The sequence below is a fragment of the Mastacembelus armatus genome, chromosome 6, assembly GCF_900324485.2.
Source record: "Mastacembelus armatus chromosome 6, fMasArm1.2, whole genome shotgun sequence".
NCBI classification, from domain to species: Eukaryota; Metazoa; Chordata; class Actinopteri; order Synbranchiformes; family Mastacembelidae; genus Mastacembelus; species Mastacembelus armatus.
Genome location: NC_046638.1, coordinates 17,743,177 through 17,761,030, shown reverse-complemented (window position 1 = coordinate 17,761,030; position 17,854 = coordinate 17,743,177). Strand labels below are relative to the sequence as shown.

Genomic DNA, 17,854 nt, shown 5'->3' with positions numbered 1-17,854 from the left:
TCGTGTTCTTAGCTGCATCAGCACATCTGATTACAGCTGGCGCTCACGCTGCTGAAACCAGTGCACGGAAACAACATTATCGACTGCAGAGTTAGTGCCGTCAGTGTCGCTAGCAGTTTGAGGGCAACTTTCCAAGCGGGGTGTCCTCAAACGCCTCCTCCCCCATTTACCCTTGTGTCAAAACTGCGGGGGTCTCGCAAACACAGCGCCAAATGTTTACGGCGCATTAGGCAAAGGCTTGTGCGGATATAAAAGGTTACGCAGGTCGGTAAGCCTGTAAAGTTGCTGCCACCATGGCACTTGGCACCACATCAGTGTGCGGGGAGCTGGTGGAAGAGTTGAAGTCATCGACGCACAGTGGAAAACTTCCAGAAAGCACCATGCTGCTGGACCCCGGCTCACCACACACCTTTCGGGCCGAGGCTGGAGCCAGACACGGCCACACTATTAAATTCTCTCCGCTCATTTTAAGCAGCGTTTCTGGTGAGGCATGAATTAACTAGCTAAGCGCGTACCCGGCGTTACACACCGGGGTTGGTGTCCAGGTTTAAATCTGCTGTGTGCGGTTCCGACGCGGTGAGCCGTTGTCAGGCAGACACACACCGTTACTATGAACAAGTTTGACCCCACACAGAGACCGTGAAGGTACAAAGCACCGCGCTGTATACCTGTTTCACTACCGAGGCTAAAGCGGTGGCTGAATAACAAAGGCAACACTATGCAAAGGAAAGACTGTTAACTTCACCTTAAGTTATGTGCAGCTCCAGGAAACCCATGCAGCAACTTGCTCCTTCCCGACCACCACTGTTGCTCCACTTGTGGAGAGCAGCTCCCAGCGAAGTGAAGCTAGGCACGACCACCGCCGCGACATCTGCTCTCTACTTTCAAAATAAAGCGAGTAAAGTGAGCCCGGGTTTCAATGGCCCGTTTTGTTTTTCCTAAGGAATAAATTAATAGCTTCTTATATACCAAAAGCTACGAACACAATAGATACAAAAGATTTTACACCAAACCACAATGCAAACTAAAATGCAATTTTTGTGTTGTAAGTGGTAAAAGTACAGAAGCTTTTATTTTTAAAAACGGCACATTCCGGTAGCAGTGCCAGTAGAAGAAAGCGGGTGCAAAATAACATACCAGTACATAATTTTTTCTAAAACACCTCCGATATTATTTTGATGCCTATATAAATTTAATCTGGGTACCTATTTAGAATATTGGGCTATACTGATTTTTCCTTGGACATATCCTTTACTTCTCATGCCATTCATCTCTTTTCTGATACATATAAATGCATCACATTTTACCCCAGATAATACACTTTCTGGTTAAGTTTCCTAATAAAATGTCATGACTTCTGTTCACTGCAAGCAGCAGAAATACGCTAGAATCCCAGGACCATCATCTGTCTTAATGCTGTTAAAAAAGATGGTATTATCTATTTGTTCATTAACTGTGTAGAAATCAGGATATAATGCAATTACTACCATGTATTAAGTGTTTCACATTATATGACAGAACCTCTTATACGGAAAGTTGGTTAATGAATGAACACAACATATATAAACTGTAGCTATATTGTGTGTTAGATGTGAAAACAAGACAATCAGCAATCAGACCTGCTAGAATTAAAATAATAAAATCTAAAAATAAAACCTTAGGACACTCCATTTTATTTCAAAAGTTCTGTTTTTTTCTATTAGACTCGCCATTTTATTCTTCATAATGTTCTACTAGTCAAGACCCATTTTTTGCATTTTTTTTCTTTCTTATTCATATCATACTTTAATTCTTGAGTGCAACTGGTGCTGGCAGCCCATTCCTCATTTCCCAGGCAAGTTAAATTAGGAAGGAGGAATTCAGTTATCACTGAATTATTCTGCTCCCTAATAATAAAACTAAGCACAGAAAATGCCTCCCTTTTCCCCACAAGAAGGACAATGTGTCTAGCGACAATTGTGTAAATGAATGTGAATAAATGTTTCTTTTTATTCTAGTTGAATAGTACTTTGTTTCAACCATAACTGTCTTGAAACAGTATTCCCTCTAAGACACTGTTCATGTTTTTGTAAGGGACTGGGCAGCCTCAACCAATGAGTACTTGTACCCTATGCTGGTTTGACTAAAGAAGCGCCTTAGGTTTCACTACTGTCAAAGCAGGTTATACGAGGTACTTCCACATGTAACTTCGTATATGGAAAGACTCCAAGGAAAAGTGTTGCCTGTATTTGTATATTTGCATTTTCAAGTCTAGTCAGTGAATCCTTTTCTGAATATTAACAGAAATATGCAGAGCACTGGGTGAGGAGGGTGAGATGGGACTATCATGCTGAATGGACACCCTGTGCTCTCAGCCTAAGGTAACCCAACACTGCAGGCCACTGAGACTAATCACAAGAACGTCAAACACTCAGCAATATATTTTTACAGTTTTGTGGGTTCTCATCATAGCAGCATATAAAAAGACAGTTGCAGATTTCATCATGAAGCTATTAGAAAAGCTCATAACTCTCTTGGTCACTGGCTATGTTTATCTTGAAAAAACAGAATGCAACTAGCTTTGATTGCAACTCTTTTCATCAGTGTAATACCATCACTGAACGTGGCTGTGGAGAACTTATCTGGCAGGCTAAAATGATTTATCTGTCTGAAATGGCTTACAGGCCACCATGAGGTGGACGAGCAACTCCAAAGTTATTAAAGTTATTAACGTCAGAGAGATTATATTCCTGAGGATAAACCATAAACAGTATATAAAACTGTGGGTGAAGAAAAACGTAATTATTCAACATCTCAAACGTGCCTGTGAATGTTTTCATGAAGAATTGATGTTTTAATAAACAAAAAAAAAAAGTAAACATATACAGAGAGTATACAGAATGCACACCTGAGTAGTTTCAAGTGCTGAACAGATTTGCCAGTGGAGAAAAAGGCTATCAATGCTGTACTTGCTCATGATGAATGTGGACTAAAATGGCTTGGGATTAAATTTAATATATAGAAATTCATTAAATCTTTACCCTTTTCACATCTTTGTCTAGGAACAGTGCCATCTGCTGTTAACAGAGGTAGAGGGGAGTGCACGCACGCACGCACGCACACACACACACACTCGCGCACACACTCGCGCACACACAGAGTGATCCTTGCTACAATTCACTGCAATGCAGTATAAAAACACCTGCACATAGCTCATTTCAGCAGCAACTGAACAAGAAGAGCCAAGTACACATCATTTCTCACTGGAAGATCCAACCCTCAAATATGAAGCCAATTACCCATGGGATTAGACTAGTAAATCTCACAGAGCATGAGTATGAGTATCATTCATCATGGCTGATTTATGAACCTTTAACAGATGTAATATGTCTGCAGGAACCTCAAATTTGAAAATTAACGTTTCGATTTGTGTGTTTTTTTTATAATCAACATATTATTATAATTAATAATATAAATATATCTATTTGTATGGTAATGTGTAGGAATAACATTTTCATATTTACCATGGCTGATAATTCTGCAATTGAGAAATTGTCCATTTGCCAGTGCTTAATGCATCTAACTCATAACTTCAGTAAACAATCATTTGTCTTCATCTTCATATCATCTGCTTGATTGGTGACATTTTCACTCTGTACTAGCTAACTGAAACAACCTCACCAGCGCTTTACCAGCTGCTCTTATGTTGAAGCTTGAACATGCGGAAAGTTATGTAGTGCAGCTTTAAAGGAAAACTGGAACATTTGCAGCACCGGTGGCTTAAGTCATGATGTCCTAAAACTATGTCACCAGAACTGCACCCCAAAGACTTCAAATAAGAAGTGCAGCATCTGCTTTGGTGAGCCACTGACTCTAGTCCACTTTCAGGGACAAGTATTTAAAGCACAGTACCTTTAGCAGATGCAAAAATTACAAGGCTCATCAACTGCATAAAAAAAACATCCCTTTACATTTAAAATCCTTTTTGCACCTGTTCCAAAAGTGTTAAAATGCCACCATAACAGAACGTTAAAAAGTGAGTGGGAGATATGTGCTATTTCACAAAATCTCCATTTCAGTTCCTAACAGTAAAAGAAATATACCAAATCAGTGCTGCTAATATAAATGCATCTGTAAGTTAGTCTGAATGCCACATGGATGCAGTTTGGTGCATCTCCATCTATCAGTGCTTTGAGGTGAGAGTTAAGGTGGAGGAGACACGGAAGATCTGAGGCAGCATGTTGCTCAACTGGTAGAACATCTCCTCCGAGATACTCTGTCAATACAAGGAGATACACAAAGAGACAGCCAGGATTAGAGAGCAAGAACGGACTGAGTGTGGAGTGAAAATGTGTACAGATCTTTTTTTCCCCCACATTGGTGCCACATTTAAACATTTTTTCCATGTCCCCATAAAAACATAAATACATCTGGATTGTATATGTACAGCCAAGTGTTAACAGCCCTTGTAGCGCCCTTTAGATCAAGATCACAGGGTTTTTTTTCTCCTGAGGGATCAGTAGTCAAGATGCTGAGCCCTCACAGCTGTGACTTTAACAGGGAAACATACTGTGTCACTTTAAGCATTGTCACCCGTCAAATAAGAATGTTAAGTATTATTCTTTAAGCAGAAACAGAGTCTGACACACACACACACACATCATTCAACCACAGGCCTAGAGCATATATTTAGCTGCGTCTCTTTGAGGTGTAGAAAACAATGTTGTTTCAGTAGGTGTTATTTTGAATAGTGTCTGAGCATGTAGCAGACAGGAAGCCAATACAGTTGGAGTCCTTCGATGCCTCAGGATTTTTCATCTTAACCTGTCAACATGTGTTCATGCTACAGGCTGCCGTCCTGACAAACCACATATACAACTGATGCTTAGTCCAAAAAAAAAAAATCAGCCATGCTTCATCAAGTAATGAGGTCATAGTTACTTTAACAAAAGACAGAAAACCATTCTGCAAAGCCCAGCTGCAATATTTCTCCTCTTTATAAAGCAAGATCCACTTATTTATAATATATATTAAGGTGTAACATGAGACCTAATTTCCAAGTAAACTCAAGATTATGTTTCAGCTTTGGAAAGCTGCATGTAAATCCTACTGCTTATCACACAGTTACTATTTATGCATGAGCCTCGGAGCTCTCTTTTATCACAGCAGTGTAAACACTGCTCAAGAGAACCTAAAGCTCTTTAATCTGTGATTTATCACACGCCTTTCAAGCAGTGTCTATTCTCCGCCTGCATTTAAAAGCATACACTGCAAGGCCAGGTGTGGCTATTGTGATGTATATATGCAAGTCCTTAAATATACACGTGTTGAATTAACATAACAGTTTGCTGAGAGGCAATAACTCAAAAGATTACTGTGTGTTATATTAACCATAATTCGTGACACCAAAAATATTGGTAATACATTCTGTTCTCACCTTTGGCACCAGAAACTGAACTGTGCGTGATATACCTCCATCCCATGAGGCCATCTCCATCATGAAGCCTGAAAATAAAACGGATCGAATGCAAGTGGTATTTAACAAACACTTCCACTGTAAAATATCAGTACATAATGTTCAGTGCATTCTAGTTATTATTTTGTTTTTTGAAGTTTTGTAATTATGTCATTTTGTGCATTTACTTTCCCCCAACCTGTCCTGTCTATTTTTGTTTTGGTTTGGGATTTTTCACATTTTCCAGAATGACAAAAAATACCCAGAAACAGTAAATGCTTTCAGACCAAGACAAAAGAGTACAGTAAGAGCACATTACATTTTTGATCTGCATTGCATTATGGTATATTTACAATACTGTCAGTGGGTACACTGACATGTCTGCTACTTTAAAAGAGCATTACAGAACAAAAAAGAAGCCTTTACTCTGTAACACTAGGCAAACAGAAGCAAGTCCTAATTCTAATGCATGTTTTATGTAGCTGAATAGTTTGATTTTTATAGATCTTTCCTTCAGGTGGAAAAACTGCATCTCGACAGAAATGCCTTTGCTCTCTACAAATAAGTATTTAACTCCATACAATTTAAAACTTCCATGTTACCTTTGACACATTTGAATACCAGCTCGGCTCTCTTAAGACACCACGGTATGGTCATCTCCTGGGGAGGGATGAGAAGAGACATTAGTTGTTTAGTTTGTTGTGTTTACAAATGTGGTGCATAACTCCATAAAAGAATAAAACATGACAACCACTTGTCAGTCTGTTGGCACAAAGACTGATTCTGAAAACTGGCAAGGAAATAAAAAAAAAAAATCATTAAAATGACATGAATTTAAACTTCATAAATCATGGTTACTTTACAGACAGCTTCAATCAGACCAGCAAATGAAGGTATAATCATTGTTTCTTGTTCTGTTTATCAACCTCTTTATGTACCTGCCAGAGTTTTTTATGATTCTGATACAGGTAAAGCAGTTCAATTATTAATTCACTCTGTATGGGTTAGAACCAATCATTCATTCATCATTTACACCAGTATTTTCTATGTTCTATTTTGTTAAAAAATGACTATAAATTTTGTGCTCAGATTAATAAAACAGCTCAATCTGTGTGTTCGGCATAAGAACCAAGTCATGTTAACAAATAATATGATGATACACTGTTTATTTTTTTTTTACATTCTGCATGTCAACTGTGTCAGCCACAACTGGTTTGCCCTCGAGTATATTACAGAGTTTTACTTTATGAGTGTTGTTATTGTGTGGTGTGGAGCTAATTTAGTAGTTGCTGCTCACAGGAGCACTAAATGCAGCTGTTTGTCTTAGTCAAGCAACTGAGGCAAGAAAAGACATTTCTGACAATCAGGAAAACAAATGGAACATTTAAACATGTATTTTAGTATCAATGACCAATTATTCTTTCCTCAAACTCCAAATGCTCTCAAAGGAAAAACATCTAAAAATAAGAGAAGGCAGTGCCTTGTTATATTTTCATCGCAGTCTGAAATTCATCTAGACAAACTATGCCAGTTGTTTTAATGCCAAAACACAAGAATAGGCTTGTACAAACAGGTGATCATTTCTCCCAAATGGAAAACAAGACAAAAAAAGATGAGGGATTGAAAGTTTTGATATGATCACACAACCTATCAATTACAGATCCTTTGGTTCATGAGACTTCAAAAGTTTAAAATTTTGGTTTTGTAAACACAGACTCTTTTTTAGACATAAGACAAAAAATTGCATTGCATGTTGTAGCATGAGTACATTCCAGACAGATCTTACAGGATTCTCACTAATCTAATGTTCTTTTAATTTTATGTTTCAGAACTAAGAAGGAACTGCTATTCAGGTTCAAAGAAAATCCCAATTACATTCATTACCATCATCTAAAAAAAACTTTCAAATTTCCAGGTATAAAAGAAAATTCTTCCTTATTCTGAGCAGATATTGGCCTAAACTCAGTTTAATTCAGCTTCAGTTCATCACATTGAAGGCTTTCTCTGTTACTCTCCCCAACGGAGTGCTGCTGTACACATTCAGAAGCATGATGTAAAAAGAAAAGACTGACTTTCTACCGCAGATTGCAGCTGAGGTTACAGTGCATTTATTAAGAGGTAAAATGAAATGGCAAAAATTAATACCATGAAAACTTGTGTGGCCATTTTTCTTTACAGTCACTAAACTACTTAAGCTTACCACAGAAGTACAAAACCAAACAGAATAGAAGAATATGCTAATAGGAATGCTAATGACGGTTCAAGAGCTGAACCTGAAGACTGAATACATAACTACTGAGGTAATGTTTTGTAGCTGAATCAAGTCACATAAAGCACAAAGAATTATGAGAAATTACATTTCACACATTTAATCATTATTTCTTGGCATTTTTGTATTATTGGACCGCTCATGATATACACAGTAAATAAGTGAAATGTATGCAAAAATGTATAGAACACTGAGCCAGTGGTTCCCATCCGTTGTTGTGGGGGTATCCGTTGATATACCCCCACAACACATTTACTAATACCTAAATCCCTGTACTAATCTATCAGGAGTTCTAGTCACTTCAAGAAAAACTCCACAAAGGTTTGTAGGATCATCAAATACAGAGCAATTCAGCAGTCATGGTTACACTGTAAACCTTCCCTAATCTGTTGAAGTGTTTGTTAAACACTAAATAACTCCTCAGTCCAACTCAAACATTTACCTTTTGTAAAGTTGTGTTGGAAAACCTCAGTAACCCATGTTAAGAGTTGTGATTACTATAGTTCCTATTTTGAAACTGTCTGTCTGCTCCTTAAGCTGATCTGTCCTGGGACTTTCTGCAAACTTCAAACTAACTTTACATCACATATAAGCACTGGCAGCACTGGCAGTTAATCTTACCTCTGACATGTCGTGGACCAGCAGCAGAGGGACAGTGACAGTGGTGATGTCATGTGTGCAGCACACCTTTAGGATGTTTCTCAGGCCCATGATCGCTGGATCCCGTGCTGTGATGTTCCCTGAGCGGACATTGTCATCTACACACAGGTGGAAGACGACATGAACCTCCGACAGGTTGGAGTGCCGCGAGATGTAGAACTCACCTTGAGGAAAAGAGAAGGCAGGTAAAAGTGTGTGCGTAAAAAAATTATATATTCTACTGAAAATGACACTCCTGAAACAAGTGGGATCAATAAATCTGTATTTCTGCTCTCTTAATTTGTTCCTGTGAAAAATATATTGACAACCATTACCTGGTAAGATGTTAGAGGGATTTCTTTCAACATTTTTGCTCTTGTCATCACCTCCATTCCTTGGAATATCTATAAAAAAATAAAAATAAATGAATAAAAAGGAGACATAAGAATGCTTAAAGGCAACATCAGCTGCACATCCCTTGAAAGGCTTGAATGGAGTGTTTCTGTATATAGTTCTACTCCACAAACCATTCAACATACTCTAATAAGTACCCACAGTTTCATTGTCAACATATTAGCAGTGATGTAAAGTGTCTTCTTATTCCTCATACTGCTGGCATGTCACTGACATTCCCCAACAAGCATGTGTACAGCTGTACTCCTCTTCAGCTCATTCTCTTGAAGAATTTGAATGTTTCTGGTGTCAAAATAAGAGAAAAAGTTGCTCTTTCTTGTCTTGCAAAATAACAAATCCTGTATATTAGAGATCCACCCAAGACTGAGTACATTCTGAGAGGAAAACACACAAAGATGGTACAGAAACTTGAGAATAGGGAACTGCCAAAAAGGGCAATAGATAAAAATATTAGTTAAACATTATTTAAATTGTGTAGCTGACTTAAAAAGTATACTGGCTGTTATTGAATAGTAACATTTTTTCAGTCGTGTCTGTCCAGGTCAGTAGCTAGTGTAATGTACATCTTGGACGAAAGAAATGTAACCCTCAGCTCCACAAAGCTTGTACTTCTCTTTGCTAATCCTCTTTAAATGTTCTGTCTATGCTACAGCTACGGTTGCAATGACACAGAGCAGCTAGAAGTCTAACCAGGTTGGTCCTTCTGCTTGCTGCTCCGCTGAGCTCTGGCATAGAGCACCACCTGCTGCACCTCTTCCAGCTGCGACTCCAGACAGGGAAAGTGGAAGTCTGTACACTCCTTTGCCACAGTTGCAAAGTCTGGGTTGTGAACACAGGGATGAAAAGCGCATCAAACTACTACCATTAACTAATTGAAATCCAGCCAGAGCACATGTCCACACTCCTACTTAAAAAGAAAAATCAATACATACTTGATTGAAGTGCCATGTCTTTAAACAATGACACTGATGTGAAATGAAAGTGTAATTCTCCCAGTAAAGGTGAGAGACAATCAGAGTGAGCCATGAGTAGAAAAAACATAAGAATAATACTACCAGAGTTGCTGGAGAAAATGTAAACATGGTGCCAGCAGAAGAAGAAATGCTTTTAATTGCACAAAACAATGCCACATTTTGCATGTAGTAAAAAATAAAGATCACCAAAAAATTCATTTTCATAATTTATGTCCCCTAACCTCTCTTGATGCCACTGTAGGAATTGACCCTGTTGTCGACCAACAACACCAGACCACAGAGTGACGAAGAGTAGAGCGAAAGGGCCGTCTGCAGCCTCCGCAGCTTTGCACCACTACTGCCATGTCGCCGGTGTTTACAGAAATCCAGCACATCTGCCCGGACCAGCCGCAGGTTGTGCATCGTTTTCAGCTGTGCTCCTGGTCAAAGAAAATGGCAAATACACAAAGACACATAGACATGTTTAACAGAACTATTTACCTACTTAGACTGCCAAAAGCATGCTTACTGAATTGTCAGCCATCAACGATGTATCTGTATGAAGGCTAAAAAACAGGGCAATCACCTAGGTGTATTGTGAAGCTCTCCTCCAGCTGAGGCTGCTCCTCAAACATCCTGGCTCCAGTATCTGCAAGCTCCAACAGCTGGCTGGGCTGCACCTTAATCTCCTCACTGAAAATCAATCATAAAACAAAGCAAAAAGAAATGACTTGAAGAGTTCTATCCCCAGAAAAAAAAAAAAACACAAATTAAATACAGACATTAATGTAATGCACAATGCAATTACACAAACCTCAGCTTTATTAAGAAACTCTTTATCAAAAAAAAAAACAAAATCAAAGGTATTCAAATCCCATCTGGTTTCTGTGCAGATTTTCTTTGACTATTTACCTTTCTTTAAACTAATAATGTATATTAAAGTGTTAATATTGTGGATGTAGAAACCTAAAGTTCCACCTACACACAACAAGATAATGATATGCATCAAGAAAACATTTTGCAGAGTCAGCACAACAGTCGGACAAGCTCTTGGCATAAAGGTCCTGGTGGTTTTTGTGTTTTGATGAAATATCCAATATACGCAGGAAAAAACGGAAAGATTTGAATTTAAACCGTCACTGTGCTGTAATTGCATTGCTGCATCATTATTAGAATTTTCTACATCTTTCTCCTTTAAACACCCTATTTTGTCACTGTACTTTTTATTGTTATGTGTTTTTCTGCTTAATTATTGTACAAAGAAACTTAAACTGGACTTTTAGCCTAGGCAAGCCCAGGCCTCTGTGGAGAAGGCTCACTGTGGATAAAGATGTGCCACTCTGCCACTCCCGTCTGATAATCCAACTACAAAGTGCTGCATTTGCAGATTACATTTATTCATGTCTGCACTGCAGCTTTTCTTTTTCTACTTAGAAGTAAACACCTAAGCACCGGAAACCAGTGTTCATTGTCTTTAATCAACTATACTTTACCTTCAGATTTTAAAGACCCGGTGGGATTATGATAGAACTGAAAATTGCTGTTTGGGTGGGTGAGAAGTAAGGTTAGAGGAATTAGATATGTGTACACATACAAAGATGATGCTGGGTTTTTAAGGTACAGTGTACAAATACAATATGTTAAACAGAGTACACACAGAAAACTCACTTTATTATGCTGGTGTTGTTGGATTTCTGCAGGTCCTGGTGCAGCTTGATGACCCACTCTTGGTACTCCTGTTTCTGAATGCAAGTTACTTGCTTCAGCTCACTGGCCCACTTATTCTCCAGTACCTGTTTGAAGAAGACATTGTCAGATAGTGAGAGACTTTAACATAACAGGAACAGGAGATAATGGATCATCTATGTACTTGTCCTGCTAGACCTTAGTGCTGCATTTGACACTATTGAGTACAGCATCTTATTATAGGGACTGAAGTATGTGATTGAGATCAAAGGAACAGCGTTAAAGTGGTTCCAATGTTATTTATCAAACAGATTCCAGTTTGTGTATGTTCATGATAAACCTTCTGCGCACACAAAAATTAGTTACGGAGTTACACAAGGTTCTTTGCTAGGACCAATTCTCTTCACCTTATAATGCTTCTCTTGAGCAATGTTATTAGGAAGCACTCTATTAATTACTAATGTGATACAGATGACACTCAGCTGTATCTATCTATGAAACCAGATAACACAAACCAGTTGAATTAAAATTGCCTTTGAATTGGGTGTTAACACCACCTTCAGTCTACACAGCACTTTTTTTTTACCTGCTGTGCATCAAAATGCTGTGATGCCACTGCATTTACATCTTGGTCACTCAAAGTATTTCCCAGCTCATGCATCACTTTGTCCATTTCAGCTGCTTGCCTGGTAGACACAAAGGTTTATCATCATTTATACAACCTATAAATATCAGAGATATTTGTTATTTACAGCAAGTTCAAATTCATGTCAGATGACTAAAATATCATCCAACAAATTAAGAAAACCATAACTTGGATGGCTTAAAAACAGGAAGACAAAAATGACAAAAAGGTCTACTTATGCTTTTAACTCATAACACTTAGTTATGTCTTTGCGAGCTTTATACAGAGAAGATAGCATAAAAAAAATTTTAAAAATCCCTTTCCACCCCTATGGGTGGTGTGTGTGTCTTTCTCAATCTCGGGTCCTCTACCAGAGGCCTGGGAGTTTGAGGGTTCTTCGCAGTATCTTAGCTGTTCCTAGCAGTGCGCTCTTCTGGACTGAGAGCTTATTATGCTAGCACGGTATCTGATGACCGGCAGGGCGTAGGTGTTGATGACTTGGACCTTGTTCTTCCCATTCAGCTGACTTCTTAAGACTTGTCTTACACTCTGTAGGTATTTGGCTGTGGCAGCTTTCCTTGTGGCTTCTTCTAGGTTCCCATTTTCCTGTGGGATTCCAGGGTACTTGTAGCTTCCCTCAACATCTGCTTCTGGAAGTTCAGTTCCTTCAGTCCTGACAACCTTCCCTCACTTCATTATCATTCGACAACACTTGTCCAGTCCGAATGACATTCCAATGTCGTTGCTGTATATCCTGGTGGTGTGGATCAGTGAGTCGATGTCTCACTCATTCCTGGCATACAGCTTGATGTCGTCCATGTACAGGAGGTGGCTGATGGTTATTCCATTTCGTAATCGATATCCAAAACCAGTCTTAGTGATGATCTGGCTGAGGGGGTTCAGGCCTATGCAGAACAGCAGCGGGGCCAGAGCATCTCCTAGATGCTGCACTTGATGGAGACTTGTGCAATCGGCTTGAGGTTGGCCACTAGGGTTGTTTTCCACAGCCCCATTGAGTTCCTTATGAAGGTTCTTAGAGTCCTATTGATGTTGTATAGCTCCAGGCATCCCAGGATCCATATGTTAGGCATTGAGTGGTAGGCTTTCTTGTAGTCAATCCAGGCGGTGCACAGGTTGGTCTGTCTGGTCTTACAGTCTCTAGTGACTGCTTTATCTAGCAGTAGTTGATGTTTTGCTCCCCTGGTGTCCTTACCCATTCCTTTTGGAGGTCTTTCAGGATCAGGATTGTCCTGCCTTCAGTTAGCCACTCTGGGTGAGTCCCATCCATTAGAAGCTGTGTCATTTGAGCTGCCGGGGCGCTCATGGAGTGTAGTTAGTTTCTGTAGCCAGTAGGTGTGGATCATGTCAGGCCCCGGTGTGGCTGGATACCTCAGTGGAGTGGCTGGATATGTAATGTGCACTAATGTATTGCTAATAACTTGCTAACACTCACCAAAATTTAATATTGCTAATGACATCAGGACATCTCCACAATTCTCCAATAAGTATGTGTCACCTTTCAGTTCATGTGGCTTCATGCTAATTAATAAAAGGTCTGGGTAAACTTCAGCCACTATGGTATTATGTTTTTACTTAGCCCAGGCCAAATGAACCAAACTTCTGAGTGTGACAACACCGGAAGCATACAGCACTAGCCAGACACTAAGTGAATTTACAAAAAAAAGATGGAGAAAATTTCAGTACATGCAGGTAATCCAGGAGAAATTATCTAATACCAACCTCTCCTGAAGCTTCTTTATCTCCATGTCCCTTTCACTGATAAGCTCAGAGATACTAACAAAGTAGTTGTGCTCCAGATTAAGTAGGGTGTCTGAGGCTGGGGAGTGGATCAGCTCATGGTAAACATCTGCAAAGTCCTCATCCCAACTGGGCTCTTCAGGGTTAGCATGTTCCAGTGTAGTCTGAAACAGTGACAGAGTTTAAAATGGCCACTGACAACAAACGTTTATAATTCTAAGTGGCTATGAAATGGAGACAAAATAATGTAATGACAACACTGCAGGGTTTCTACAGAGTACAAGAAAAATCAACTTGTGCATACTCTCAACAGATGAATTTCTTACATAGTCAAGAAACCTTCATCAGGCATCATGAGTCAATTTTTGTTCTGTACTATTGCTTCTCCTATGCACCTGTTGGTATAGAGATCCAAAAACTACTCCTTTTGTGGTACTGTGTGAAACAACATTCTGAATGTTTTGCTCCTCTTGATAAACTAGGGGAGTCGGAGATCCATAATTAGAAAAGCAACAGAACAGTATTGAGAATCTGAAACTATTCTATTTATACAGGCTCAGGAATCTTTAGGCCACCAACATGATGGGCTTTGGAGAGCTTCCATGTGTATTTCTGTTTGACAGCAGTAAAATGTTAACACGTAGCCAGTCCTAAATGTCCAAGTGCCACTGTGCCCCAATATCTTTTTGTAAATGCCTGAGCAAGTAACAAAGGAGTTTAAACTCCTGAACTTGGAAGTGTAAAAACTAATGTCTCTTACTGACCATCTACAGACATGAGACATGAAATGTGTCAATAAGCAGGCCACACTTAACTCAATTAAAAAAACCACAAGATGACTCTATGTCTACTAGGCTGTTTGTCTTGTATTGATCCATTTTTTTCTTTTTAAAAATGATGACTCTATTCTAAAATACCTGAAACCACCACCACATATTGGATCTCTGGGAAGTCTAATGACTAATCGAGACATTAAACGCATCACACTGATTTATGTAATGAGGTTTATTCCTCCATTACTCATGAATAATCAATTCCCAGACACACAGCACTACTTGCGTTTAAATTACTTTAATGGTCCATGACTGCCCTGGAGTTAGCGGGAGCACTCAAGGCACTTCCGACACACTCTGCTGTGCTACTACACAAACACTGAGTAGTGGATATATGATCAGGGTGTGTTAAGCAGCCAGCATCTGAAATTAATTTTTTGAAACACCTTCTAAAAATAAAGCATGTTGCCCACATTATTATTAATAGGAGTATTCAATTAATTAAATTATTAATAATAGTAATAGTAAATATTGATTTTACACAGTAGGGAGTGGCACTGTCTTATAAAATCAAATCACGATGTACCACGGGGGAAGGTTAACTGCAAAAGAGCAGTTTGATCCTTATAGCCTATGTTTACAAATAACAATATGAGAGTTTATGCTGTTATTAATGAGTAACTATTAGAAATACTGTTATTAGTTTTTAGGTGCCAAAACATATTAAAATGTGTTTTCACCTCAATATACGACCTGGTCCATGCTTTAGTGAGCTGGTTTACATCTACATCTCCTGTTGTGAGTCTCTGCAGGGCCAGTTCTGCCTCTCTGTCATAATCCAGGATGGTTTCCTTTTCAATGAAGTTGAGAAGTGAGGTTTTTAGCTCTAGAGGAAGAGATGCACACACAGCAAAAAACAGTCATTTCAAAATGTTTTCATTTCTGTGTAAGCTAAGCAGTACAATGCAAAAACCAATGGGCTGAATCTGTTCCATCTGTTTTAAGTGTCAAACTGTCAGCATGATTGCTGACAATACTGTCTCTTTCCCAGGAAGGCATCTGGTGAGAAATCACTTCACTAGATTCAGTTCAAACAAACTCAATCTGATGTTTCTTGTCTCACAGTGTAAACAGTTTTAGGAGGATCATAGAGAGATGATAGTTGGAGACCAGTTTAAATATCCCAAAAATAATAATGATCCTGTTGCCATTTCCAAAATTCCTGCATACAGTACTGCTACAGGAATTTAGACCTAAGAATGAAGGATGGATGAAACAACATATGTAACTTTAAACAAAACAACTAAGCAACTAAATTAAAGACAAAAACTAATAAGTACTGTTTTAGATGTCGCCATCATATTAAGTGCAGTTTTCTATTTACAATATGCTCTAGATTGTGTAAGACAGGAGGGTATTTTCCCAGGAATAGTACACTCCTGGCAAGCTCCCCAAGTTAAAAGTTTTTTGTTGAGGTCATCAATGTTGGAAAGAAGTTAGCAGTTAGGGTCTGTCAGTCTCTGTAAGGGAAGAGAAACAAGTGTGCCAAAACATTGGAACTTCATTTGCACCACTCATAAACAGGATAACAGCAAAAATACAAGTTCTGAAACCTTGGCCTATTTTTTTTTCAGCTATCTCACCATTTTCTATGTAGCAGGGTATTTTGTGTAGCAGCATGAGCCGTCCATGAAGGTCACTAATGTTCTCTTGAACGGGAAACTGAAGAGGGACTTTGAGGACACAGTTGTGTTTTCCTGCCCTGAACTCAAACACAAACTCCTTCTCAGCAGTGCTGCTGGCTTTTCCTTTGTTCTTCTTCATGCTCAATGCTGAAAAATAAGAGACCACAGTAAAACATCACTGAAGCAGATATATTTAAAGTGTCTGTGTAGAAATAATGCATTTGGTAAAATATGAGCATCTAGTGGAAATGCAGTGAAGCCTTTCATATCTACATCACTGTCATTATCTTTAAATTTATGAATTCAAATCATCTTTATGGGCCAAGTTTGTGCACACAAACAAGGAATTTGACTGATTCACTAAACTCTCTCTATGCATAAGACATTTTAAAAGTTAAACTTTTGAAGAAAGGAAGATAGGAGGTTTAAAATGAAGAAAGGAAAACCAAAAAGAAATATTGAAAAAAAGAATAGAAACATAATTACATTTTTATACATGCAATACATACAATGTGTGAACTATTGGAGTATGAGTGCAAGGATTTAACTATACACGTACAGACATAACAATACGCATAGTGATGAAATGACCAATATCAGCCTACTGACCCCGCAGAAAAAGCAGCACTTCCATACAGTACAACAGTACGAGCTTCTTCATTAAGACCTAATACAGTCTGGCTATCAGAGGACGCGTGTTTGGTGTTGGCTAAAGTCAGCATGTTTAATAAGTGACTGTAAACACTGCTCTGTGTTTGTTTCAGTCTATGGAGAGTTAGCTCCGCATTAGCTAGCAGAGCAGCTAGCACAGAAGAAGGAGGTTAGAAAAGCAACAGACAGACACACTGTGGTGGACATATCTAGCTGGGAAACGTCTTGATTTATTCGGCGAACATGTATATTTACCTGAGTTTGAATGAGCACAGTATTTCCTGCTGCACGGTGAGCACTCCGGTTTGCTTCCGTCAGCTGACCGCTGCACTGTGTCACAACAAAAGCACTTTCGTCTAGTTCGTCTACTTCGGGGACATGTTTTTAAGTGAGCATCACAGGAGCCCTTGTGTGTTTTAAAGGCTTAATAAATTAGCGGCATTTGTTGTTTTTATTCATTTAGTACTCGTTTAATTACGACGCAGTTTGACAAAGTCGCGAATCTATTGAAGGCAAAGCTTCATTGACAAGAGCTGTTTCTTTGGACACTACCTCCCCCTGCTGGACAGAGATGGGTGGTTGATGCGTGGATGAACAATGACTTGGTTTTGGATCTATTTAACAGCAAAAAAAACTCCGAAGCTGTGGACTAACACTCGTGTTTTGATGGGAAAATAGAGATAATATTTTCCTAGGCCATGGGTTTTTGATATGACATACTTACTGTGGAACTGTGTGAAATGTATAGTGGGGTGGAGATCTGTGAACCTGTTTGCTGTGGTGATGGACAGGCTGACAGATGAGGTTAGACAGGAATCTCTGTGGACCATGATGTTTGCAGATGACATTGTCATCTGTAGTGAGAGCAGGGAGCAGGTGGAGGAAAATCTAGAGAGATGGAGGTTTGCTCTGGAAAGGAGAGCAATGAAGGTTAGGGGCAGTAAAACAGAGTACATGTGTGTAAATG

The 17,854-nt window shown here is 39.0% G+C and overlaps 2 protein-coding genes across 3 annotated transcripts in view; both read right to left on the bottom strand.

Annotated features, from left to right (window-relative positions):
- LOC113133056 (solute carrier family 45 member 3) overlaps positions 1-858 on the bottom strand; it is a 33,956-nt gene extending 33,098 nt beyond the window's left edge. For both annotated transcript variants that reach the window (XR_003295949.1, XM_026311584.1), the window contains exon 1: positions 746-858. The gene's annotated coding sequence lies outside the window, so the exon portion shown is untranslated. The remainder of the gene's footprint in view (positions 1-745) is intronic.
- A 3,100-nt stretch (positions 859-3,958) lies between these two features.
- On the bottom strand, positions 3,959-17,254 carry ferry3 (FERRY endosomal RAB5 effector complex subunit 3). The gene is made up of 14 exons (XM_026312321.1): positions 17,143-17,254; positions 16,195-16,383; positions 15,292-15,437; positions 13,761-13,942; positions 11,982-12,081; positions 11,378-11,502; positions 10,296-10,402; positions 9,952-10,149; positions 9,447-9,575; positions 8,678-8,746; positions 8,325-8,527; positions 6,037-6,094; positions 5,417-5,484; positions 3,959-4,255 (listed from the first exon to the last, which is right to left on the bottom strand). Exons 2-14 carry the CDS (start codon positions 16,373-16,375, stop codon positions 4,163-4,165), a joined length of 1,659 nt encoding a protein of 552 aa, XP_026168106.1. The 5' UTR covers positions 16,376-16,383; positions 17,143-17,254; the 3' UTR covers positions 3,959-4,162.
- Between the last annotated feature and the right edge of the window lie 600 nt (positions 17,255-17,854).

Bases quoted from the DNA above. Each gene is read 5' to 3' on its own strand.
- ferry3 (XM_026312321.1), bottom strand. From the start codon at position 16,375: ATGAAGAAGAACAAAGGAAAAGCCAGCAGCACTGCTGAGAAGGAGTTT. The intron at 12,082-13,760 runs GTTGGTATTAGA...TGTGTCTACCAG, and splicing joins ATAAAGAAGCTTCAGGAGAG to GCAAGCAGCTGAAATGGACA. The intron at 9,576-9,951 runs GTTAGGGGACAT...TTCACAACCCAG, and splicing joins CTACAGTGGCATCAAGAGAG to ACTTTGCAACTGTGGCAAAG.